This window comes from Vidua macroura, chromosome Z (assembly GCF_024509145.1).
Source record: "Vidua macroura isolate BioBank_ID:100142 chromosome Z, ASM2450914v1, whole genome shotgun sequence".
NCBI classification, from domain to species: domain Eukaryota; kingdom Metazoa; phylum Chordata; class Aves; order Passeriformes; family Viduidae; genus Vidua; species Vidua macroura.
In genome coordinates, this window is record NC_071611.1 from 25314536 (window position 1) to 25339028 (window position 24493).

Genomic DNA, 24493 nt, shown 5'->3' on the forward strand with positions numbered 1-24493 from the left:
GCGGGCACCCATCTATGCAATGAGGTACCGAGCACGGTTGTTGCCACAGCGGGGATCCGGCAGCAGCTTGTTACCTTCTTAAGTGCCATTCTCCTGCACACACGTACACACATTTCTGCGTAAATGCCTCCTCCAATCTTGGTCGTGCTTTGCAGCACAGGAAGGAGCAGCGAACAGAGGCCCAACGGCCACTGATCGACGCGACTCTCACGGTGAGGGTTGCAAAGGAGAAAGGACTTTTGGAGAAGGGTGGAGAGGCCTTGCAGCAGGTTACTGCGACTTGGAGGTGAGAAACGGTGGAGGCGGACACCTACCTGGTCAGGATACGCCCAGCTGCGGCCCGAGGGCAGCAGGTCCCCGCCGGTGCTCGGGTTCCGATGGCGTGTGTGGCCAGGCGTCGCCAAGGGAAGCAGAGGAAATACCACTGCAGGTGGGGGAGCCACTGTGAACAAGCTGAAAAATGGATCTGCATTGGTTAGCAAGTTCCAGAGTAGAGAGGGCTTGGCCAAGATCATAATTTCAGTTATTTCTGTCAAATACAATATTATCAGAGACTATAGCAGTACTTACTGTAAGTACTGAGGGAAAGTATTACATACGGAGTGGAGTCTTCCGGGCCATGCCTAGGGACAGTTAAACCAGATCCACTTTCACACAGATCCCCCGAACAGGCCTCAGTCTTTACGGGGGCAATCGTGCACTCTGCCCTCGCCACTAGCGCTGCAAGAAAGGGAGTAGCTGAGAGCAGGTGAGGGCCTCGCTCCCTCTTTCACCTTCCAGACTTGGTGATGGGGCCGGCCCTGGGTATTTGAAACCAGCCTGCAAGCACAGGATGTGCACCCTGCTGACCCCAGGAGTGCTTCTCACTGCACCTAAAATACAAACCAGATCGAAGGTATGGTCCAAAGGAGGTGCGTGTGGGGATAGTTTGGGTTGAGAGCAGCTTCAGGGCCGGGGAGCTGTGCACGGGAGCCACGGAGCTCGGCTGGACCCTCGGGCTGCGCAGCCCGTCGCAGCCCACGGCGGTGTCGACAGAGCGGGCATGATGTCCGGCTCCTCCACACAAGGCAGCAGGAGCGCTCCAGCGGGAAGGGCACAGTGTGTGGATGTGCAAACGAATCATATTCGAAACCAGGGAGGGAAGGGAAAACCTCTTTTATAGGGGATGTGGGAAGGGACCTAACACAGTCCTGCTTAAGAGAAACGTTATACAAGATACTTGAAAAGAAATAATTTTTTAAAAACCTAATTAAAAGTATATAAATCACCCATCAGAAACAAAGAACTATGTGGAAGGAAACGTTTCTGGATAGAGACACTGTGTGTGGCATAAAAGACGATTGAATACATAAGGGCTTAATTAAATTCCCAATAGATAACATTTGGCTAAATCTATCCCTAGATTAAAACTCCGCATAATAGCACCATAAACGAAAAAGTTTCTTTTTGTGTGGTCCTTCAGGATGAACTGATTGAAACATTAGCCCCCTCATAGAGCAATCCTCTCCCAATTCAGATCCAGTAATTCGTCTCTCAGCCCTACGGGGATATGATGAGCAAGGAGACGGGTTAATGAATCCACACTTTGTCTCTGGGAGGAGAAGGAGGCGACACTATACTGCATGTCTTACCAGATTGTTTATTAGGGCCCAGACTATTTTGGAAGAATTGTTCGTCCGGGCTCGGTCCTTGCGAGGACTATACCGTTAGCTTCTCTGTTAGTCTTGGAAGCCGCGGAGAGCACGGCGGGCCATTAGCATGCGAATGAGACACTGCGCCCCGGCGGTGCTGCGAGCTCATCAAAGGGTTGTGGGGTCGGCTCCTTTTCTGGTAGCACCTGCTCTGGGGCAGCAGCGGGGAAACAGGGACCCTCGGGACCGGGACCAAGGCTAGTCGGCTTCCCTGTGGACTCGAGGAGAGCAGGCAAAAAGGTCCTTCACCAGGACCCTAGACCTCTTACTCTACTCCTTTTTACTTACAGGGAAAAAAAAAAAAAAAGAAAAGAAAATAAAAAAAGAAGAAATCTATATCACCTACTGCAATTTGCTCCTGTAACCTTCCCTAGAAACTCCCAAAGGAAGATCTTGTCCGCACGGATGGAGGCAACCGGTGAGAAACGTGGAAGGAACAAGTGGCCGAGCAGTTTGCTTGCTATATACCTATGAGAAGACCTGAGGGACGGGCAGTTCGCACACTCAGACCCCACTGTCCACCGGCGTGGGCCGGGCTAGACTCTGCGTGGGGGAGGTCGCCAGGCTCCCCGGGATCAACTGTGGAGAAGCCAAGAGAAACAAACACAGGGTGGATCGCCTTCTCATGTAACTGCTCGTGGAGATCTCTAAGACTCGAGCAGACAGAACCCAAACTGAGGGCAAGCAGCATCCCTTCTCGGGGAGCCTCGCACCGCCGCAAGGCCACAGCTGCCTTCTCTCCCGCAAAACATTTCCCTGCTTGATTTTATCTGTTTCTTCGAGGGAGGCCTCAGCTTAGCTCGGTACTCCGCGCTGCACCGGCCCGTGTCGGCCCGGCACATCCCCTGGCCAGACCGGGGGAAAGTGAATTAATCGGTCTCTCGTGAAAAATATTCACTCTCTCCGGAGAATACGTACACGGTGCCTCGGGGGTATTTTCCCTTTTGTTTTAGAAATTAGAACGGACTTTACTTCTTTTTCTGATAAGAACCAGGAATATCCAAAGAGGCCTTTCAGCTCCAGAGTGCAAATGGAGCCCAGCAGAGATCTTATGTCCACTCTTTCTGGTTTTTGAAGCCCACTATTTTAACACAGCATTGTTAAAAAAAAAAAAAAAAAAAAAAAAAAAAAAAAAAAAAAAAAAACGGAGAAGCACCACTTTTCCATTTATGAGAATATTTAAAACCCAGGCGACGAAATAATTCTACATGTAAAACCCCTCCTCATTCCAAAGAGCACTAAAAGGCATCCCTCCCTCATTATTATTTTTTTATTATGAAAATTCACATATTTGATCCCCGAGTCTCCTAAATTGTTATAAATACATTCGTAGTTGAAAAGCGCCTCCCTGGTTTGAAAAATGCGTATTTCTAGCCCACAACATTCACACGCCTACTCTTAAAACATGCGATTCTCTTTTCCATATAAAAGGTCTGAATATTTGAGGCCGGATTTTTTTACCCTTTAAAATAGATATCTATGGACCTTATGCTGTTAAAAACGAGTGTTTGGAATGAGAAAAGCTGCTTTCATGGTTTGTTTTGTACATTTAAATATCCTTACTTCGACAGCTTATAAACTTAATCAACTCATCACACGATGATATTACGAAGTGCATTTTATATTTTATGTATTGAAAAGTAGAAACACATGCCACTATTATCATCACAGAAACATAAGTGTCTAGAACAAATCTCTCTGAAGTTCAATGTATGCCCTTTATTGAGTGGTATTTTCCTTTGGGCCTCTTGGAAACCAAACTATGATGCAGTTGTGATTTAAAACACACCTGAAAGTATAAAAATAGTTTTAAACCGGCTTTTTAATCAATCCCCTGATCGGTGCCTTACAGAACTGGGCTTTACTCACTCCAGAGAGACCTATTTCTATTTATCCCCTCTTTCGTTCCTGTTGTTTTTGTAGAGTGTTTTTGTGTTTTGTTGGAGGTTTATTGTTGGTGTTGTGTGGGGTTTTTTGTTTTGTTTTTTTTTTTATTGTTTCGTTTGTTTGGGTTTTTTGTTATTCTTTATCTGCTACGGTTAACAATGCATTGACTGCAAAGATCGTAATTTTATTTTCTTCTTTGCGGTCAAATCTGTGCATAATAAATTTCAAGCTAGAATATTCCTTGACTATTGTGCTATTAATCCCAAAGAAAAAAATATCAGTGTCTCAAAGAAAGGAGAAATGCTAAGGAGGGAAGGATCCAAAGCCAATTGTTTGGCTGGGCTCCTTTGGTCTTTGGGTTTGGTTTCGATTTTTTTTTTTTTTTTTTTTTTTTTGAAAATGATAAATTTTATTTTTGAAATGTGTAAAAAATTTACATTAAAATGGTACAATAATACTTGCCAGTAATTTTAACAATATTCCTTGTAAAGAATATGCATAAAGTACAAAATAAAAAACTCCGTAAGTCTATTATAATACAAAACACAGGTTAAAATAAGAAATGATAATCTTGAATTTCTTCTGTGTAAACACGTTAATCTTTTCTTTTATAAAAGTACATGAGACAAGTGTACTAAATGAAAAAGTATTGCTCTGCTGTCCTCCCTCAAGCCTTTTTTTTCTCCTGTACATTACTGTTTTCAAACTCCTAGACCTGAGAATCTCTGAACTTTAGCGGTTTAGAGACATTATTTATCACCATGTTTGTTTTTTTAAGGAGTAGCGAGTAACTTTCCGATGTAGTGACCGCCTGCCCGTGCAGTATCTAGATCTACACCTGGCTTTGCACTAGTGAAGGTCACGGGAGGTCCGTCTCTTGCGGCGGACGGCCCCCGAGCCCCGTCACAATTATCCCCACGCAAAGACAGGCAGCCCCTACGGGCAGCGTCCGCCGGGCGTCCGAGCGGCGCAGAAAGGAGATACCCCAGATCCTACCTTCGGAAAGACTCCCAAACACTTAACAGTTAGAGATCCGTGCCGCGAAGCCGGGGGTGGCGGGCAGGGCGGCGGCGGGGGGCAGGCCACTCCCGGCGCTCCCCAGCGAGCGGGCCAGCCCCGGCGCCGCGGTCGACTGCGAGGCACAGCTGCTGCCCGCGCCGGGGCCGGGGCTTCCCCCGATGATGCTCTCGATGGAGAAGGGCGAGCGGGCCAGCGCCGCGCCGCTGCCGGGCTTGGCGGAGTGCAGCGAGGCCGCCAGCGCCGGGCCCAGCGGGTGAGCGTAGCCGAAGGGCGTCCGTGCCAGCTCCGCCGCCGACAGCAAGGGGCCCGGTGGCGCGGCGGCGGCGGGGGGCAGCGCCGCACCGGGGGCGCTGCCGGGGGCGGCAGGGGGCTGGCGAGGCGGCGGAGAGGGGTGGTGGAAGGCGAAGAGGGCGGAGTGGGGGTGGTAAGCCTGGAGCTGGAGACCGTAGCCGCAGCCGTAGGGTCCGTAGGCGCAGGGCGGCTGCTGCGGGGGCTGCGGCGGAGGCTGCGGGAGGAAGGCGGCGGGGTCCACGGCGCGCAGCAGAAGCTCGGGCGCCGGGAGCTGCTGCCGCTTGAAGCGCTTTCGGCGGCGCAGGAAGCTCCCGTTGTCGAACATGTCGGCGGATTCGGGGTCAAGCGTCCAGTAGTTACCCTTGCCAGGATTGCCGGGCTCCCGGGGGATCTTGACGAAGCAGTCGTTGAGGGAGAGGTTGTGGCGGATACTATTCTGCCACGCAGGGAACTTCTCCCGGTAGTAGGGAAAGCGCCCGCTGATGAACTCGCAGATCTCGCTTAGCGTCAGCCTCTTCTTGGGGCTCTGCAGGATGGCCATGGTAATGAGAGCGATGTAGGAGTAGGGCGGCTTCACCAGGCTGTTCTTGCCGCCGCCGCTGCCCGCCCCGCCGCCGCCGCCGCCGCCGCCTCCCGCCCCGCCACCACCCGCTGTCGCCTTCTGCGGGCCACCTCGCGAGGGGGGCCGAGAGCCACCGGCAGCGTCCCCGCCGCCCGCCCCGCCGCCGCCGCCACCTACGCCTTCGCCGCGCACGGGCGACCGCGGCAGCAGGGCGGCGGCGTGGAGGTCGCCCACATCCTCCTCGTCCTCTTCCTCGTCGTCGTCCTCGTCCTCCTCCTCGTCCTCGGCGTAGGAGCGGCGGCGGCGGATCCGTGGCTCCTCGTCGTCCTCCTGGTCGTCTTCATCGCCCACCACATCGATGTCGGTCTCTTCAGCCAGCGTCGATGCCTCGGACATCTCCGAGCTAAGGGTCATGGCGCGGCGGCGAGGCAGCGCATCGGTGGCGGCCGGCGCGACGCGGCGGGCGAGCGGGAGCTTTGCCCGCCGCCGCCAGGCCTCCGCGCCGCTCCGCGGAGAGCCGCCCCGCCGCCGCCACGGGCAGGCGGGCCGGTCCGAGCCGCGCCGATCCCCAGCGCCGCTGCCGCGCCTCCGGAGCGCTCCCGCCGCCCGCTCGGAGGCGGCGGCTGGTCAGGGTTTTGTTTCGGGGTATTTTTTGCTGCCGTTTGGATTTCTCTCTCTTTTTTTTCCCCTTCCCTTCCCCCCTTTTGGGGATTTTTTCGTTTTTTGGTTTTTTTTTTTTTTTTTTTTTTCGGTTGGAATCGGTTATTGTGGGCGCAGGGAGGTTGTGCCGTCTCTCGTGGAAGTCGTTTTCTCCCTCTTTCTCCTCTCCTCAGCCCCCAGACATTAATGGATGCGGGGCAGGAGAGAGCGCGCCTAGTCCTGGGAGGAGGAGAGGGGAGGAGGCTGGCGAGGAGGGAGGGAGTAGGGGATGGCTTGCTGGGCCTTAGGAAACACAGTGAAAAGGCTGGGGCTTAGTCCCAGGGAGGGCAGCTTTCTTCCCCGCCTTATAGCGAGGGGGCCATCACATGGCTCCCAGCGTCAGAACCTGGCGAGTCTTTCCCCCCACCCCCCCACGAAGGGCGCCTCGCCACCGTCCAAGCCCTTCCGGCCTCACCCCATCCAGAAGGGGTACTGGAGGGGCCGCGGGGAGACTGGTGCCATATTTAGTGGAAAAGGGGGAAAATAAAGATAACACTTGATACCCCTGTGGGGAAAAAAAAAAAAAAGTGCAAGTCTGTCGCAAAGTGTAGGAGCATCTTCCCAGAAACCCTCTGGAGGATCTAGGAGCTTCGCATCTTCCGGGGTTGCCCTCAGAGACGGGGTGCTGCTTCCCGTGGGAAGGACGGGGGAAAAAAAACCGGAGAGGGAGATGGTGAGTTAATAAACTTCAGACTTCTGTCCGCAAGATGGTTGAGACACATCCTTCCCTACCTCTCCCCCATCACCCTCCAGAGTTTAATTTACTTTAGAATGAAATAAAATATCTCTTGCTGTCGACCTCACAAACTCTAAAAGAATAGCCTCTAAAACACACCACTATTCTCAGTTTAATTGTAAGGCCATGGTTGTTAAAGAGAGAGAAGCAGCTCCCTCCATTATGAGAAACACTAACAGAGAATTAGCGTCGCCTCCTTTGTATGTAAAGGAAATAAATTCACTGACCTTTAGAATGGGACCTTCGCTTGAAGTAGGAGCAACACCCCTGAGAAAGCGACAGAGGATTGCTCGCTAATTCAGTGCCATTCTTCCCCTTTTCAGGTGATCTATGATACGACAGAAGACCGGGGCCCCCTTTATGTAAGGGCTGGCAGGGAAAAAAAGAAGAGACAAAAACTCCACCAAAGAACCCAAACAAAATAAAACCCCTACAAATTTGGACAGAAGTGTAATTACCATGGTCTTAAAAAGAAAGGCTTTGAAAAATCCCATCGCTCCCAGTTCTGCAGGATAAACTGCAATTAGGATCCGACCGGGATAGGAGTAAAGGAAAGGAGTAAAGGATTCGTTCTTAGGCAGAAATCGTCGTGAGAAGGGCAGACTCATGCATAAAGTCTCACTGATCAAATCAATTTGCAAACAACCTACACACCCAATTTCTTGAAATACGTTTTCGATATACTGTCCTAACCCAAAGCTACAAGCCACCCTGTTTCAAACCCATTTCCGTGGATTTACAACATAATCCTTTCTACTATTTCCAAATAATCCTATTTACATTTTGTTCACTATTAAGGCGCCTGCAAGACAATACCATCAAAAGTTACAAAACAGGGAAAAAAAAAAGAAAAAGAAAAAAACCTTTAGACCCAGCAAATTACTATTTTTTTTCTGTACAAAAATAGATATCACTCAGATTTACAGTTCCTACAGTTCATAAAATCTCTCTTCGAATTAGTTTTAAGGTTCTCGGGAAGCTGCTAATAGACAGGTAGACAGGATTTTTTGTCTTCAAGAGGTTTCTCGTCTTTACAAAGAGTTAGTATTTTAGTTTTCTGCTTCCTTTTCCCCTCCTTTTATTCTTTCTCTTCTCCCAATCCTGAACGTTTAAAACCATCTTAAAAAAATCATGCTCTTAAGTATGAAGAACGGTGAAGTTTAAAAATGCACGGGGAAGAGCCACTGTAGTGACAAATCAAAAGAGCCAGGGTCTGCCCTCGATCCTCCTCTAGCAGAACGCGCGGGTGTTTCACTGAGCGTGTGATACGGGCGGCTCTTCGACAGCACCGAGTTCCCGGGACCCTCGGCTGGGATGCAGGTCTTTCTGGACGTGGCCGATTGGGGTGGCGGGGCTGGGGGGGGGGGGGGGAGGTGGCATTTCCCTTGGTAAAATCCGGCCAGCGGCGGGGCCGCGGGCTTTGCCCTGTCCCCCACCTCGCGGTCAGTCCTGCACCATGCCGCTCCGCTCCGGGCATTGTTCTGTGTGGACGGGGGATGCCATCTACCGGCAAGGAGCGCCGACGGTGGGCGGCCGTGTGCGGGGGCAGGGGGCCCGGCGTGACCTCACTGCCCAAAGCAGCCCCCGAATAAGGCAGGGTCGGGCAAGAATCCCCCGCTCAGCGACTGAGACCCTAAAGAAAAGCAGAGTTTGAAGCCACTCCGCGAAACGGCTGGAACTTCCTGGACCACCTTACCACCTCCGTGACAAGGCGAGGCTCTCTGCCCACGCACCCAACTACCAAATGACCACCCTTGACCCAGGATCTCGGGGGCTGTCTTCTAGGGTTTCCTGCTAGTTGTGAATGACCTGATATATCATGTACCTAAAACCACAGCTGCACAGAAGTAGGATAAGAAATAGTTACCCAGAGAGGGTTTATTTTTGTTTGGGCATATTAAAATTAATAATAAATTTTCAATTATTATGGATTGTAATTTTTTGGTTATATATTATACACACAATTCACAATTCCTGCATGCATATACAGAGCATCCACATTTTATCAGTGCAGCCCAGGCCTTTACTAAAAATTGAAGATTAACCTGGGCACTATGCAGGGCATTTTCAAGTAGCCACAGTGGCACACTGGTTGAAGTGCTCTGAGTTTTCTGGAGCTGCAGAACTGGACTTTCTCTTAATGTATAGAACAATTTATTGAATAATTTACATTTTCTGTGAATGTTGCGTCTTGGGTCAAAGATTGGATGGAATTCTGAGCTGCCTGTGTCATAGAATGAATAAATGCTCCAGCAATGACCTCGCAAAAGGATGGTGGTGTCCATGACAGAGATAATAACAGTGACAGTGACAGCTGTGGTCTTCTTTGCCCATTATAACAGTGACTGACTGCCATTTTATCTCCACTTTTTTGGGTGTTTATTTTCCTCTACTCTTGCCACGTAGTTTTGGGGAAGGTAATGTTACCTTTAAGCCTTCTGCAGAGGCTGGGATTACAATGCCTGTATGATCACAATGCATTGGAGAAGGTTGGCAGCAGTCACCTGGAAAACTGAAGAAAAATCTGGGGTTCCAGCCAAGTCTACTGCTGAAAAAGGGTTTACCATCCTTGGAGGTGATCACCCCTCTACTCTTGTGAAACATTTTTTTCTTCTTGACCAAGCTGGTTTGGCTTATTTGGTTGGGTTGGATTTTGTTGGGGTTTTGTTTTGTTTGTTGGTTTGGTTGGTTTGGATTTTTTTTTCCTCCTTGTTCTGTAATTCTTGTGTAGCATGTACATTTATTCTGACAAGTGAAAGTCGCTTCCTTAAGGCCCTTTGGGCTTTTAATTTCAGTAAAATGTGATTTAATGTTCTCATGATGTTCTGATCTTAAGAAGCATTTTTACTAGGTTAGACCAAGACCCATCTAGCAGCATAAACTGACCAGATGTTTAGGGAAGAATATAGGAAAAAACAAGTGTGTAAAATTGATTCCTAGCTGTCAGAAATCTAGGTTTCAAGCTATTTGTTTGTTTGTTTGTTTGTTTTAAAGCACAGATAATATCTGAATTTAATAGCCTGTGAGCGAATTTATTCCATGAATTTGTCCAGTCGTTTTTTGAAATCATGTGCATTTACACCACTAAACATATTCTGTGGTAAAATGCTCCTAAGCTTTAACCATGAGTGGTAAGAAGTGTCTCTTCTGAGTGGTAAGAAGAGCAAGTCACTTGCTCATTTAAATATTATGTGCTCTTGTTTTTCTAATGGAAGAGACAAGGAACATGTGTTGTTAAACACTTTCCTCCTGCTGTTCATAACTCCGTAGATTCTATGACAAATTTTTTCATTGGTTACCCTTTTTACATGCTGAGGAGTTCTTCAGAATCACTGGAGTAGCACAGAGCACAGAAGTACTTATGTATTTCTGACAGTCTTTGTCATTCTCTCCACCTTTTTCCTTGTTCATCTCACCCCTATTATTTTCTTAATAGTCCTTCAAAACAGCATGAGATCCCTAAATTTGCTTTACCAGTTTTAATTTTAACTTATTATTTCTACCCTTTAAAGCCAGTAACTATTTCCAGTGTTTGTGGAAGGATATCAGATATACAAAATGAAGCACTGGCTGCCAGAGCTGATTTGGCAGAGTACTTTTCACATGAACACATCAAGCTTGTTTAGATTACCTTTAATTTCATAACTTCACCAACTACTGAAAACCTTTCTACCATTTTCCACATAAGCCCTTATTTTTTTTTTGTTGTAAACAAGCTTTAGCAAACTAGGAGGGAGATCCCATAATTAGTGTCTCAAATATTTGCGATATTTTCCATTTCATTCTCTAGAAATGGAAGTAAGCCCCTGAGGAGTACAAACTCATTCATAAATGCAGTGAATATTGGCAGGTATATTTGTTCAATTAGAAATCCTTGGAGATAAGCTGTGTTGTGATCAAAGACAAAGAAGATCAGTTTTTCCATCTAGAACTTAGTGGGTAATGGGTTCCTGCCAGGACTTGAGCAGAAATAGCAGCTAGCTGCTGCAGAAAGAGGAAGGCCCTTGACTTGTTCAGCCTCTCCATGTCTTGCCATGTATGCTCACCGCTTACTTCCTGCCGAGCACCAGCTGGACCAGGAGGTCTAGAAAATCAAAGAAGTCAAATCCAGAATGAATAAAAATTTTGCAGCTGCCAAGGCATTAATCAAAGGTAGCATGATGGCACCTACACTTCTAAAGTGGGCCAAATTAAGTCCTGATTCATCCTGGACTAAACGTGACACATTACACATTTACATGTTGATCTTGGGTCATGTTGTCTCAACAATGTTTTGACTTGTGTTAATTGTTTAAAGACAATACAAAGACTACTGTCTTAGCAGATGTCAAAATATTTCTGTGATCATGGCTTGAAGGATTCAAGTCCTCTTGAATTCTGTGTATAGGATGCCTTTAGGAATAAACAGTTTGTCTAAATCCCTAACATCCATGCATAAATTTAAGGTATCACCTTTTTCACACATAGCCAGTAAGGGATATAGTGACTTCTAACTCTTACTTATTTTCTAGCAAGGTATTTGTTATTGACTAAGACTAATAGGCAAGCCTTTCTTGGTGAGCTTTTAGCAGTCTTATTAACTCAAATTCCCAAACATCCTGCAAAGCCTGTTTGAGCCATGTACAGTGAAGGCAGGAGATTCTTGATGTAGCACTTCTCCAACTACTCTCCAGTGGGACTCTGCAGGGTGTTACAGAGAGAGGCATCCTGGAGGTCATAAAAAGCTTGTGATATGGCTTGAAGCCCAGGTATTTTGGGTTGCTGAGTTTAAAAGCTACAGTCATGGTGAGAAAAGGACACTGTTAATTGGGCAGCAATATCTCTTCCTTGACACAAAAGTCAAGAAGAGATCAACTCTGTGGCACATGATACAACATGGTAATACATGAGATGAAAACAGCACCAGACTCAGGTTGAATCTTTCTGGGCTCTTATCTGACACTGTTGAGCAGGATGGGAACATAGAACTCCAGATCAGAAGGCTAAGAAAATGAACTCTGATTTATTTCAAATGTACCGCTCTATATATATAGAACATTGAGAAGACTAATTTCATTGGTCTTAGAGTAAAAACAGGTCACACCATTGGTGTGCAGTGAATGACGCACAGTAGCAGAACATATCTACAAACAATGTGAATAACAAGATAGATTAGAGAATTATTTACATTCTTTCCCAACTGTTTCCCAGGCTCTTGCCTGGTTAGAAAACCTTTCTCTTTCTCTCTGACTGAGCTGAGAATATCCACACCTATCAAAGTTTATATATTTTATATACCTTAAAAAGTTTCTAATTCTTCAGTGAGTCTAATGTCTAGATATCTGGAGATGGTTTCTTTTCCATTCATCTCTCTCTCTCAACATTTTTGGTTCTATACTCCATAATGCTGCTATTTTCCTCCATTAAATTGCTAACATACATAGGTATTTTCAAAATTACTTAGTGCTTTTCCCCTTATGTCCTGCAGTTAAATACAGCATTCTTCTGAATAAATGTTTCCAAATGAAATTTTAACTATCAGATTACCTTCACTGCCTAAAACCATGTTTTTTTCCCTTGTTGTTTCTGATAATCAAGACAAATATTACTTCACTATAGCCTGATCACTTATGTTTATGATCTGTGATCAGTTCCCTCAATATGATACTAGAACCTCGCCTCAACATGTCCTGTTATTACTTATGCAGCACTGGCCATGACTTTCAGGAGAGCTTTTCCACTGCCATTTCTGCCTTTAAACCTCCATATAATTTAGGAAACAATTTTCCAAGTAACCATTTTAATGCTCTTCCTCCACTCCTATACTGTTTCTGTGTAGCTAATTAACTTTTCTTTAGCAATTTATATTCTTTGATGTTTTTGAGGTCGTGACTTTCACCCTTTTTCAGAACTGAAAAGGTGCTTACTGAGCTCAGGGTCCCTCTCACTGGTACAGCCCTTGGATCTGCTCCATTTCTCAGTAGGAGCTCTTTAGCTACAAAGAAATCCAGGTTTAGGTTTATGTTTCCCATTATGGAATTACAAACGAACAACTGAAGAAAACAAGTCAATACAGTATTTTAGCATGCTAAAATACTTTTTCTTAGATGTAAAATTTGGTTTTTGAAGGTCTCCTGTTTGATCCATGAAATGTAACCAAATCTTAGAGGCCCTTGAACTACCACTTTTGAATCACTTCAGCTGAGTCCTGATACAACTCGGTGATGTGGTTTTCGTCATAGTTTGTCTTCAAAAATCTCACATGAGGGCATATGAGATCATATCTCTTGACCAGCTGAACCTAAAATGCAAGCTGTAACAGCATTTTCTATAGTTTCTATCTTGGAATAATCTTTCTGTGATTTATTTGCACTTCAGTATTTTAGTCTAATAAAATATTTTGCTTGCTTGTAATCATCATTTAGCCTAGCAATTCTAGAATATTTCACATATATTGAGGGCAGACTCTGATAAATCTGAAGCAGATTGATTTTTACTTTCAATAGCTTGCAGTGACTATTGATTTTTACTTTCAATAGCTTGCAGTGACTCAGGTTTGTTCTGTGTTTTTTCATCTCAGCTCTCTTCACTTTTGCTGCAGGTACATTGGCAGTTTCATCCTGCAATAAATTTATAAGCTTTCTTTTTAGTTTCTAGGAAACTCTGTCTTCCCCAAACACCCTCTTCTTCTAAATCTGCTTTTTTCCCCTCCTTCTGAATTATATACTGGGGTTGCTAGTTCAGATAAATAATATGGGCTTCCCCTGACATCTTTTCTCCACAAACTAATTGACTGTTCAAATTTTCCAGATATGGTGGACCAAATTTTTGGAGGTTCCCCCACCATCTTTTACAGTTGTTTGATCATCCCCTAACTTTCATCTGTGATTCACCTGGTGGGAGGCACAGAGGCTGCTGCTCTTCAGCAGCGCCTGAGAATTTCTATCACCACCAGATGGAGTCATTTTGGGATTATCATTAATTTTCACTAATTACAAAGGCCTCGATTTTAACAGGATCAATATCTTTTGTACAAATTATCACTCAGCTCTGATGTAGTGAAAAGATAATGTAAGAGCAAACTAAATTTACAGACACAAAAAGTAATGCCTTGGCAAAACCTTGGCTCTGGGCATTACTAACAAGGGAGACAATGTTAATGAATAAAGAAGGATAGATTAATCATTTACATAGTCTTACAGAAACAAGACCAAAGAGAATAGTTAACTGAGGATATTCCAGAGAAGAACCAGTATAAAAGGCATTAAAAATACAGGGTGAGAAAGCAAGGTCAGCAGTATTTCTACTGGTGCCAGGAGGCTCATCAGGTTCAGTTAGGGTGGTGATTGGGACCATGGAGCAACAAGGCTCCTCCTCTCTTGCATCACTCTGTGAGCACGTGTAGCACTGATGAGAACGTCAGGCTTCTTCCCCTACAAATCTGCTCCTGCCCTCTGCTGTGCAATACAGCTTCTGCAACGACTGCTTTGCCTCCTCTTGGAGCCAGAAGTGTGTGTTCCCCAGGGCTGTGAGATTAGTCACACTCGTCAGAGTAAACTCAAACACATTGGCAAACTTGTGGGGGACTGAAATTGTAGACTGTGAATGATCTCTGCCTCAGAAATGCAAACTGAGGAACAAGGTTTACATATACCCAAAGGCAGCAGCAACTGCAAGAGTTAGAGCCTGGGAGGTGTGTGTGTTTGGCTCCCAGAACAGGACTCTTTGTGGAAAACACAAAGACTGGCAATACATAAAAAGGGTAGATTAAGGCCTCAGTGAGGGAAAACATGGCTACAGGGGAACATCAAGGGAGGGATCCAGCAAGGGCACACAGATGGTATCCAGTGACCAGCAGCAAGCAGCCGCATGTGGGTAGCTTATAAATTACAATAACATAGCAGAGGAGGAAAAGCCACAGTGAAAAACACACAAGGTGGAAGAAATAAAAAGAACAAAGACTGTTACACAGGCAGTGGTGTAACAGTAGTTTGGGTGGGCAGGGGCAGCTGGGGGCATTGGGGGTTGGTTCACGTAAGGGGCCCCACCACAGAGCTCTGCACTGGCCATCTGGGAGGAAGGAGGTGAGTTGCTGGGGACAGCAGGGAGAAGCACAGGCATGGGCTTTGAGAGGGGGCCTGCACTACAAAAGGGAGAAAGAAACATAATGCTCACATGTTTTCTAGCATGAAAAATAATAAACACATAATTAGTGAGGCCACATCTGGAGCACCATGTCCAGTTCTGGACTCCTCAGTACAAGAAAGACAAGGAACTACTGGAGGGGGTCCAGCCACACAAGCACAATTGCTGGGGCATCTCTCTTATGACAGACTGTGGGAGCTGGGCCTGTTTAATCTAGAGAAGACTAAGAAGGGATCTTGTCAATATGTATAAATAATTGAAAGGCAGGTGTCAAGAGGATGCTGCCAGACTCTTTTCAGTCATGAGCAGTGACAGGATGAGAAGCAATGGCCATAAGTTGAAACACAAGAAATTCCACCCCAACATGAGGGATAACTTTACGTTGAGGGTGGCTGAGCACTGGAACAGGCTGCCCAGTGAGGTTGTGGAGTGTCTCTCTGGAACTGTCCAAAACCCACCTGGATACGTTTCTGTGTCACCTGCTCTGGGCAACCCTGACTTAGCAGGGGCGTTGGACTGGATGATCTCCCAAGGTGCCTTCCAACCCCAGTGGTTCTGTGACTCTGATGCCAGACCATGGATGTCACGCCTGTGGTGGGGAACTTTCCTGGCAAGGCTGCAGATATCAGGGTGGGTAAGATAGCAGCAAACTGAGAAAGGCATGGTAATCTGAGCTGTGGTGAGGGCAGGCATGGTGAGTGCTGGGTCCTACCCTTCACCGCAACAATCCCAGGCAGTGCCACAGGCTGGGGCAGAGTGGCTGCAAAGCTGCCCACAGGAAAAGGACCTGGGGGTGCTGATCCAAACCTGAGCCAGCATTTGTCCACATGACCAAGAAGGTCAATGGCATCCTGGCCTGGATCAGCAATAATGCGGCCAGCAGGACCGGGACAGTGATTGTCCCCTTGTACTTGACACCGGTGAGGCTACATCTCCAGTGCTGTGTCCAGTCCTTGGCCCTTTATAGGAGGAGGACACTGAGGAGCTGGCAGAAGACTAGAGGCAGCCAACAAAGCTGGTAAAGGGTCTGGAAACCAAGTCCTGTGGGCAACAGCTGAGGGAGCTGGGGTTGTTTAGCCTGGAGGAGACTGAGGGGTGACCTTATCACTCTCTACAATTACCTGAAAGGAGGTACAGCAAGGGGAGGGTCGACATCAAGAGGAATTTCTTCACAGAAAGGGTAACAAGATATTGAAGGGGGTTCCCCAGGGAGATGCTGGAGTCACTATCCCTGAAGTTGCCTAAGGAAAGACTGGCCGTGGCACTGGGTGCCATGGTCTGGTTGACACGGTGACGTTTGCTGACGCGGCGGACTCAGCAACACCGCAGGCCTTCCCCAAGCCAACAGACCCCGCATTCCGCCACCCGCCGGCCCGCCCGCCCCGACGCCGGTGGGGCGCCCGCTGCCGGCCGCGGCGCGGCGCACGCGCAGCCCGGCGCGCAGCTCCTTCCTTCCGGCCGCCATCTCGCTGTGCCCGCGTGCGGATCCCAGCCCCGCGTCCTGCCCGCCGCCTGCAGCCGCGCTCGCGCCCCTCCGCTCGCCGAGGTACCGCGGGGGCGGCGGGGGGCGGCCGGGAGGAGAGCGTGACTCGGTCGGGGGCGGTGGGCGGCGGTGGTGGTTGGAGAAAGGGACGGTGGTTACGGGCCGGGCCTGAAGGGAGGCTCGGCTGGGCTCGGCGGCTCTGCCCGCGATCTGAGACCGTGGCGGCCCTGTGGCGGGACGGGGTTGCCCGCGTGCCGCGGAGGACGCGTGATTGGGTGTGTGTGAGGGGCGGCTGCAGAGCCCCCTGTGCCCACGTGCCCCCACCTGCGTTCCACACCCGCCTGCTCCGGGCGCTCTTGTTTCCGCAGATGAAGGAGACCATCATGAACCAGGAGAAGCTGGCCAAGCTTCAGGCCCAAGTGCGCATCGGTGGCAAGGTAGGAGCCGCCTCCCTGCGCTGCCGTCGGGATTGTGTGTCCCTGCCCGTATATTGGGCGTGGTACAAGAGGTCGTGGAAACGGGTGTGTGGAGCAGCCCCGAGTGCTCTCAGCTTTGCTGGACTGTCCTCAAGGGAATCTGTGCTCCTCCAGGGCCTTCTGAAGTCACTTTTATAGGTGCAATATGTAGTAGCTGAATCTCCAGACGTTTTTGTCGGTGTACGTTTTGTTACAGCAGACTTAATATTCTGTATTAGGGTGAATGGGAATCTCATCATCAGCAAGGTAAGGTGCAAAGTACTGCAACTGGGTCAGGGCAACCCCTGGTACCAGCACAGGTTGGGGATGAAGAGATGGAGAGCAACCCTGCCCAGAAGGACTTGGGGTATTGGTGGGTGAGAGGCTGGACCTGACCCAGCCATGGGCACTCACAGCCCAGAAAGCCACACGTGTCCTGGGCTGCATCCAAAGCAGTGTGGGCAGCAGGGCCAGGGAGGGGATTCTGCCCCTCTGCTCTGCTCTGGTGAGAGCCCACCTGCAGTGCTGCATCAGCTCTGGGGTCCCCAGCATGGGAAGGACATGGAGATATTGGAGCAAGTCCAGAGAAGGGACAGCAAGTTGATCAGAGGGCTGGAGCTCCTCTCCTGTTAGAGCAGTGTGAGAGAATTGGGACTGGTCAGCCTGCAAAAGAGGAGGCATTGGGGCCTAATTGTGGCCTTCTAGTACCTGAAGGGAGCGTACAGGAAAGATGCATCAAGACTACAAGAGCACGTAGTAGCATGTCAAGGGGGAATGGGTTTAACTTGAAAGTAGGTTTAGATTGGATATTAGGAAAAAATTCTTTACTGTGAGGCTGGTCAGGCAGTGGAACAGGTTGCCCAGAGAAGCTGTGGATGCCACATCCCTGGGAGTGTTAAGGGCTAGGTTGGATGGGACTCTTGAGTAACCTGGTCTAGTTAGAGGTGTCTCTGCCCATAGCAGGAGTGTTGGAAGTAGATGGTCGTTGTACTCCTCTTGTAGCTATCCCATGCTAATTATGTGGGCTGTTCTAGAAAATGTGTGGGATTTGAAGTGAGTATACCTTACAGCAGGTGAGGTTGGGTATAGTTTTCATAATGGATCTTAGGGATATTACGTTACTGACTTGTCAAAAATACTTAGGGGTGCTCAAGGCAGTTTTTTGCCTTTCTGCACAAAGTTGAAAATTCTATACTTGTCATACTGCTGTAATTGCAGACTAATATAATCAGAAAAACTTTATTTTGTTACATCTGAATATATTTATTTGTATTGTGTGTTTACTTTTAAGGTGAGAAATGTATGTTTAATATAGTCATATGACAGTAAAGATTTTAATTACAGTGTCAGTCTTAATTCGGGAATTTTTCAGAATCTTTCATACCTGAGGGAGTATACACAATGCTCTAGATTACAAGTTATTCAACAGAACTCCTGCTGACAGAATTTCCAGGAGCTTTCATTCCAGTGTTTGTTTGGTTTTTTTTCTTTTCTTTTTGCCAATTGCTGGAGACTTAGGCAGCCTTAAAACAGGGTTTATGTAGTAATTAACTACCTTGGTAATTTTTGCATATTCTTGGTATATGTTAATGGTTAATTAGAGAACTCCTGTATTATATTACTGATTGTATGCATGTAAACCAGTGCGTGTTTATCGACTCTAGGGGCTTTTAATGTCCATCATGTGAGAGCATGCATTCAGATTACAGTTCTTGCAGCTTGCTGGTCAATATTGGGCTTTTATAGACATTAAGCAAAGGTTAGAATGGTAATTTAATTTTAAAATTGGCCTGTGAAATAGTTGGAATGCCTGAACCTGCCATATTTTTCTTTTTTTGTAATGGGAAATTATTTGTGATATCTTCATTGCATTCTTGCCAAGTATGTTGAGATGAGTGTGAAAGAGGTACATATTGCTCCATATTCCTTGATTCAAGACGTCATGTTCTGAAATGTACTGAGAATTTTATTGTCCAGAGGGACTTAGCATATGCCTTATATAGCTCAATTCTTGGGTAGACAAGGCACTAAAATAAAGCTTTTCTATTACTTTTAGTAGTTTCCAAACCACTGTGTGTGCTAACCCAACAGTAGCAGGGTGTGAATATCAAGTTTTCTAGACAAAAAACTAAATGTTTGAGTAGTAGTCTTCCAAGTGTTAGTTTCATATGAATTTCTCACTAATTTTCCTCATTTTTGGTAACAGAATTATGTTAGAGTTGTTCCTGTCCAGCTAACTTTGAAACTTCTGACAGTAAACTGAAAAGGAATTGCAGTTATTTATACGGCTAGGTAGCAACACATTCTCTTTTTATTTGCACGTGGTAGATGAGCAGCTGGAATGAGAGGACTTAGATTAGTAGTTACATTATGTCAAAAAGTAGCTTAGTTTCACTTGTTCTCAGACATTTTATGTCAGATTTTCCTGAACACTTGTGTAAGCAACTGGAGAATGATATGAAAAAGCAGAAAATGTCAATAGATATATTCTAATGTGCGACATTTACTTCCCTGGAGAAATCTAGAACTTCAGATCTGTAGGACAACTTAACTTTGCTTGTTTGGTTTCTAAACAGGGTTGGTCTAGAACACCAGAAGTATTATTAAAAATGTATTTATGAAATATTTCGGAAAAGTAGGCACTCTTCAAATATGTAAGTTAATCAGATAAAATATGGCTATTTAGAATAAAAAATGTAGTGTTTTGACATTTCTCATATTCATTTATTAATGATGTATTCATAGCCTTATGGCCTCTGACTTTTACCAAAATTTGGCTATAATTTAAGAAAGACAATCTAAGAAAAACTAATAATTTTTGGAAATTGCTTGGAACTGATCATTCTTCAGTTTTATGTCTTGTGATGACTTGGGTTAACAAGGGTAAATTTGCAACTTCCCTTTTCTAAGATGTTGCAGTAAATCATGACATTTGTGGAATAAATATTCTCTGATGGCGTTGCTTCCTAAAACCTTATGCTTCTCCTACATGTGCAAATCTTGCCTTAGTGCAAGAAAAAGACTGCTGTAGTGCAGTTGGGCAGCAGGGTTACATGCACTGAAACACTGGTGCAGTATTTGATTTGTAGAGATTGTAAAGTACTTACACAGCCCTTAGAATTGGAGTTTGTGAGAACTACTTTAAGCTTTACCTTGCAATTTTTTTTTTTTTTGCGAAGGGTACTGCCCGCAGAAAGAAGAAGGTTGTTCACAGAACAGCTACAGCAGATGATAAAAAACTTCAGTTTTCGTTGAAGAAACTGGGAGTCAACAATATTTCTGGAATTGAAGAGGTAATTGCTTTGAAGGAAAAAAAAAATTTAAATAGAAAATGTGTTTAAATCAATCTTCTGGTAAGTAACATAGGTCCTAAACTTGTCTGTAAATTATCAATAGGTCTTCCTAGAGCTTTAAGAATTTTAATTTCCTGTTAAATTGAAAAATCCTGTTAGACTGCTTCAAATACTGGATTTTTTTTTTTTTTTTTCTTGCAGGTAAACATGTTTACCAATCAAGGAACAGTCATTCACTTTAATAACCCAAAAGTTCAGGCATCTCTGGCTGCTAACACTTTCACTATCACCGGCCATGCTGAGACAAAACAGCTGACAGAAATGCTGCCTAGCATCCTAAACCAGCTTGGAGCTGACAGTCTGACCAGCCTCAGGAGATTGGCAGAAGCCCTACCCAAACAATGTAAGTTGAAAGTTGAATGTGTTTCATGCTGGCAGCTGACATGAGGCTCATTTCTATAGCAGCAGTGACATTCTGTGCACTCTGGTTTCTTTATAAGCACTTTATAACATGCTTGCAGACAACAAAACTCTTAAAATCAATTTTATTTATAGCTCAAACTCAATGGCAAGCATGACTCAGTAAAGCGAAGTCACCTGTTAGTGTGTCTTACAGCTTAGTTAGCATTGGAAAACTGTAGACAGACTTGATTTTGTGGTATTTTCCTTCTTGATGTGGCTGCCATGTTTTGACGTATCTTGTTCATTATAGCTGGATGGATTAATTATTCTGTAAGTGTTAGGTTTTAAAGAAGGATAAGCTTGAGTATATCTCTTGACACTTTGAATGGAAATGTAAGTAATGGGGAGAGGGATATTACAGATATCTTGCAATTGCTTTTCTTCCTCACAGGTGTGATGAAGGTATTTCTCCATGGGCTTTTTGATAACTAGGAAGAAACTACAGGGTATTTATAAGGAAGTACATTATAATTTCAATATGTGTAAAGCAATGTAGAGAACAGGGCTGATATGAGCATTAAGCTAGATACACCAACTTCCTATTCCATACTTAAAATAGTAAAAAAGTATGAGCATTTGTTCCTTCTAAAACTAGGAAAAGTATAGGAGGGACTTATATATGTACTGTTTGATAAAGGTGCTGCTGCTACAGGATGAAAATCAGGAGTGAAAGACTTGTGAACAGGAGACTTGAAAATCAGGAGTGAAAGACTGGGAACATTCCTTGTGTCCTGTGTGAGCAGTTGTCCTACTCTCTGAAATATCTTAAGCACATTCCTTTAAAGATATGGAACAGCCGAAACATAGGAAAAATGAGATCATTGTGTCTGGTCTTTGGCAGTTCTAATTTGATTGTTAATTTATTATTGTCCATCTGCTTTGTTGCCAACAAAGCAGCCTCTGTTTACATTCTTAAAATTGATGGTACCCTCCTGGCAATTTACCAATGAAAAATATTTTGCTAGAAGTAGTCCTCAAGATGTGGGGTAAAGTATTCTTCATGATGATCCTCAAATAGTTTCTTCTAATGTCACCTGTGTGACTTGTGATAGTAGTAGAGCTTGAAAGAAAAGAATATTTGGAAGAATTTAGAATGATTGCTGAAGTTCTGTTTTCTCATAACAATGAGAAGCTAGTTATAAGAGGTTATATTCTAAGCTTAATTGTGGAGTTTTAGAAAGAGGGAAGCCTGTTTGAAGTGATTACTTTTTATGTTCTGGAAACTGGCTATTTCTTTCCACTAAGAGTGGATGCCAGATCTAGTTGCATAAAACTTTCTATTCAGCATTGTCAGCTAGATTTGGAAGCCTAACATCAATGAGTGAAGCATGTTTGATGATTGCAGACGCTAAAGTAAACTTGGACTGGTCTTGGGGATGAGAGAGAATGCAGGTAATTTAGGATGAAATGACATGGTTTGCTTTTCAAATGTTGTTTTTAATGTTGAGATGCACTTAAGTTTTAACAACTTTCTGCTACTTAAAAAAACAAATGAAGATCAGTGATGTCCTTGTCCCAAGTCCTTTCAAAACAAAGTTTATTTATCAATTCTGACTCTCTAGAAATTAATGTACTGATCTAGTAAGAACCCATCTTTTTCTTCACGCTTTTCTTAAAAACTGAGAAGGATTAATTGGAATAAAGCTAAGGTAGTAGAGAGTAAGAGACAACTTGACAGTACAGCTAAGAATAGTTGTAGAGTAGTGGCCTTCTGCCCAGTTCAGCAGATGCTCACTGGTCTGCTACCATGGAGGTGGTTAAGTGTCACTACCTCTGTCAAATGCAACAGGAATGGTTAAAGAAATTACTGAGTCAGCAAACATGTGGCTCAGAACACTAGGTCACCTCAACTATCTAAGGAGTGTAAAACTGTGTGTCCAGTTCCATATTCCTCTGACTTTGCCAGGGAACAGTAATACCTTTTAAGTACTTCTTCTAGGTATGTCTGCCTGCAACTTCACAATTGCACCTCAGCTTTCTTTGGATGTGCAGGATAATAGGATCCTTTCTAGTCCTTAAAACTTGGTGATATAAAATATGTAAATTTAAGAGTCATGTGATAGTCCATAAACTAACCTACTTTTAAGAAAAACTGGTAAAATCAATCTCCACTTGTATTTGGAGATTATTGTTGTGCAGAGCACTCAATATCAACATACAAGATGGTGACTAGTATGCTGTTTAGCATGCATCTTCTAATTTTACTACTGGTCTGTTTGAGCATTATCAGTAAAAAAGGGAATGTAAACTTCCTGCATTAGATAAAGAGTTTTATTTACAGAACTGGATAAAGCATTGTAGCTTAGCCCAGAATCTTTGATAATGTTTTCAAAAGCACAAAGCTACACAATAAATCAAAATGCCTATGGTGAGCTTGAATTAAGCTTTTGAACTATTTGCTCTTGCAGCTGTAGATGGAAAAGCACCACTTGCTACTGGTGAAGATGATGACGATGAAGTTCCAGGTAAGAACAAATATGCAGTGGAGGAAAAGGAAGTGAATTTTTCTGAGAGATCTTACGCACAGTTTAAGACCAGACCAAGGATAGTAGGAATGATGTCTAGTGACCTGCTGTCACAGAATTTCTGTGGGGAGATTATTTAATTAATTTCAGATACCACGAGAGACTTCGCAGTTTGAGCTTGTATTTTGGTTCTGTGTTGAAGTGATAGCTACAACTAAGATCATTATCTAATATTTCATGAGAAACTACCTTGTCAGAATCACTGCCCAGTCGTTATAGTGAAGTTAAATGCTTTTAGAATTGTGTTTTTTTAATGAACTGTCCAAAATTTCTTTGGTTGAGCAATAATTGCTCTGTATTTTACAAGCTGAAAGTTTTTATGGTGTAAAAACTTGATACGAAATAGGACTTAGGAAAAAAATTAAAACCCAAAATGTTTGGCAAAGGGGAAGTGGATCAAGCTTTAATTCCAACAATCTTTTTCTAGATCTTGTTGAAAACTTTGATGAAGCTTCGAAGAATGAGGCAAACTGAACTGTCACCTCCTGAATAAAATTAAAACTTGAAAAAGCTACATGGAGCTGCTATTTTATATTGTGACTGCCTTGATTTATTTCCTGATGAGAGCTCAAGATCTGTGATACTTGGAAACTCCTTGAATCTGCAGCTCCTTAGTTACTGCTTGTACACTATTATTTTTGTGACCCGATTGAACAAACCTATGCTTTGAAATAACTCAGATTGCTAACAAATTTCTGCCTAGACACATTTTTTGAGTAACTTCTATACAAGCAAACACTCATCTTTAATGAACTTTGGCATACAATAAAAATATCAAACAAAGTTTCTGGTGTGATTTTTTGTCAGAAAATCAGGGACAAACATATTAAACAACAGGTCCTAAATATTAAACAATCTTAAAATATTTTGCTTTTCTTCAGAGCATCCTCCTTTTGCTGTATTAAAAAGCTTGCTCCTGAAAAAGGACTTTCTGTGCATAATGAAACCTTTTGGACTTAATCGGTGAATTTCTGGTGTTGCAGGTTATAGCTAGGTAGGCTGTAAGTCACTTTGTAACCTACTAAATTTAAGAAATAGAATTGTCTTTCAGCAATAGTTAATGGTGGCTTAATCTGACACAAAACATGCAAATCGAAGTAGAGTTTTTACTTGCCAGCTGCTTGCTGCTGTTCTTCATGACCTTGGGGAGCTACATGTGAGTGTTGAATTTTTATCTTCAGTGAGTGTTTAATAGATATTTGCATGGTGTAATTGTTTAATGGCTTAAACAATACCATTTTAATTCTACTTACCTGAAACCATCA

The 24493-nt window shown here is 44.7% G+C and overlaps 2 protein-coding genes across 2 annotated transcripts; one reads left to right on the forward strand and one right to left on the reverse strand.

The window, feature by feature from the left end:
- Positions 1 to 2020: 2020 nt before the first annotated feature.
- Positions 2021 to 5865, reverse strand: FOXD1 (forkhead box D1). The gene has a single exon (XM_054003266.1). It carries the CDS (start codon positions 5863 to 5865, stop codon positions 4597 to 4599), a length of 1269 nt encoding a protein of 422 aa, XP_053859241.1. The 3' UTR covers positions 2021 to 4596.
- A 10578-nt stretch (positions 5866 to 16443) lies between these two features.
- Positions 16444 to 24011, forward strand: BTF3 (basic transcription factor 3). The gene is made up of 6 exons (XM_054003946.1): positions 16444 to 16556; positions 16862 to 16930; positions 20128 to 20241; positions 20443 to 20644; positions 23112 to 23168; positions 23656 to 24011. The coding sequence occupies exons 2-6, from the start codon at positions 16862 to 16864 to the stop codon at positions 23700 to 23702; spliced, it is 489 nt and encodes a 162-aa protein (XP_053859921.1). The 5' UTR covers positions 16444 to 16556; the 3' UTR covers positions 23703 to 24011.
- Positions 24012 to 24493: the final 482 nt, after the last annotated feature.

Bases quoted from the DNA above. Each gene is read 5' to 3' on its own strand.
- FOXD1 (XM_054003266.1), bottom strand. From the start codon at position 5,865: ATGACCCTTAGCTCGGAGATGTCCGAGGCATCGACGCTGGCTGAAGAG.
- BTF3 (XM_054003946.1), top strand. From the start codon at position 16,862: ATGAAGGAGACCATCATGAACCAGGAGAAGCTGGCCAAGCTTCAGGCC. The intron at 16,931-20,127 runs GTAGGAGCCGCC...TTTTTTGCGAAG, and splicing joins AAGTGCGCATCGGTGGCAAG to GGTACTGCCCGCAGAAAGAA. The intron at 20,645-23,111 runs GTAAGTTGAAAG...TTGCTCTTGCAG, and splicing joins AGAAGCCCTACCCAAACAAT to CTGTAGATGGAAAAGCACCA.